General features: G+C 53.1%; 1 protein-coding gene across 1 annotated transcript in view; it reads right to left on the reverse strand.

The window, feature by feature from the left end:
- Nucleotides 1-229: 229 nt before the first annotated feature.
- The window catches only part of MUC21 (mucin 21, cell surface associated), a 4825-nt gene continuing 3814 nt past the window's right edge, over nucleotides 230-1240 (reverse strand). The window contains exons 3-4 of the mRNA XM_011944990.1: nucleotides 956-1240; nucleotides 230-638 (exon numbers count right to left, since the gene is read on the reverse strand). The exon at nucleotides 956-1240 is cut by the window's right edge and continues 10 nt beyond it. Of these exons, the coding sequence (XP_011800380.1) occupies nucleotides 444-638; nucleotides 956-1240 (480 nt within the window). The 3' untranslated portion in view covers nucleotides 230-443. The remainder of the gene's footprint in view (nucleotides 639-955) is intronic.

The following is a 1240-nucleotide window of genomic DNA, read 5'->3' on the forward strand; positions in this document are numbered from 1 at the left end:
TCCCGCCAACCGGAGTGTCTCAGAGATGCAGGGACCTTGCCTGGGGCAAAAAGGATTAGAAAATGCAGACACACAGATAAGAATGAGGTCTCTGGATTTTACTGTGGAGATTCTGAATGCCAGATAGAGTCCAGCACGGGAGTTTTCTCCTATAACTGAGAAGTTCATCTCAGAGCTACAGACACCCACCCCGGGGCACGGCACAGCTTCTCTTTGTCATGTGTGTTAAATGAGATGTGTTTATTTCTTAGCTAAATGAGCAATATAGTATTCTCTTTCCAGTGTCTGGTAAAGGCAAGAGAGGTGAGGAATGTCTTCCTCAAGATTTTCAGGATCTGAAACAAAGCTGGGAGGGGTCTCCTGGGATGAATGAAAGGAAACCAGGTCTTGGGTCCCCAGGTCTCTTCCTTCCTGAAGAATGCGGCACTCGCTTCGGGAGCTGCTCAGGGTCCGTTGTTCCTCCCGCTCATTTCCATGGCTATCGAGGATACTGGTCTCCTCCAGAACCAGTTAGGGCTCCACCCAGGCCTGTGGGGGGCTCCACAATTCCCTCCAGGGCCTGGGCCAAGGCCATGGTTGAGGCCATGGGGGCGGTAGACCGCTGTGTTAAAGATGTTTCTCAGGGACAGGCTGTTTCTCTAGAAAAAGAAGAGTCAATAGTTTCAGAATGGCATCCCTGTCTCCCAAGCCTTCACCACAGACACCTTCTGGAATCTTCTCCCACTTCCAACCACACTCCTTCCTAGTTCTCGTTCCTCCAGTCCTTTCTATGGCCCCCTTTTCCCGCAAGTCACCAGCTTCCTCTGCTTTGACCTGCCATTTCTCTGTGTTACTCTCTCCTGATCTCCCTTCCTCCCTACCCACCTCTGACTTGAGACCCCTTCTATTCACACCCATTTCCCTGTGTTTCTGCTGCTCCTTCCCCCAGGCGTTTTCTTACATATTAGGCACTCACCACACAGAAGAAGAGCCCAGCAAACAGCCCCACGGCTGCCACAACCGAGACCAGCGTGATGAGGAAGATTTCCCATGGCAGCAGGGACCCCCCAGGCTTCGCCCCACTCACTGCAGTAGAGGCACTTGTGTTAACTCTGTGGGAAGTTGTGTGCGTTCCAGTCAGAGCGGGTGTTCCAGAGCCTGCAGAGGTCACACTGGACCCAGAGCTGGTGGCTGTGCTGGCCCCACTGGAGAGTGTGCTGGAGTCAGAGTTGGTGGCTGTGCTGGCCCCACTGGAGGTTGT

The sequence above is a fragment of the Colobus angolensis genome, unplaced genomic scaffold, assembly GCF_000951035.1.
Source record: "Colobus angolensis palliatus isolate OR3802 unplaced genomic scaffold, Cang.pa_1.0 Scaffold238, whole genome shotgun sequence".
NCBI lineage: Eukaryota > Metazoa > Chordata > Mammalia > Primates > Cercopithecidae > Colobus > Colobus angolensis.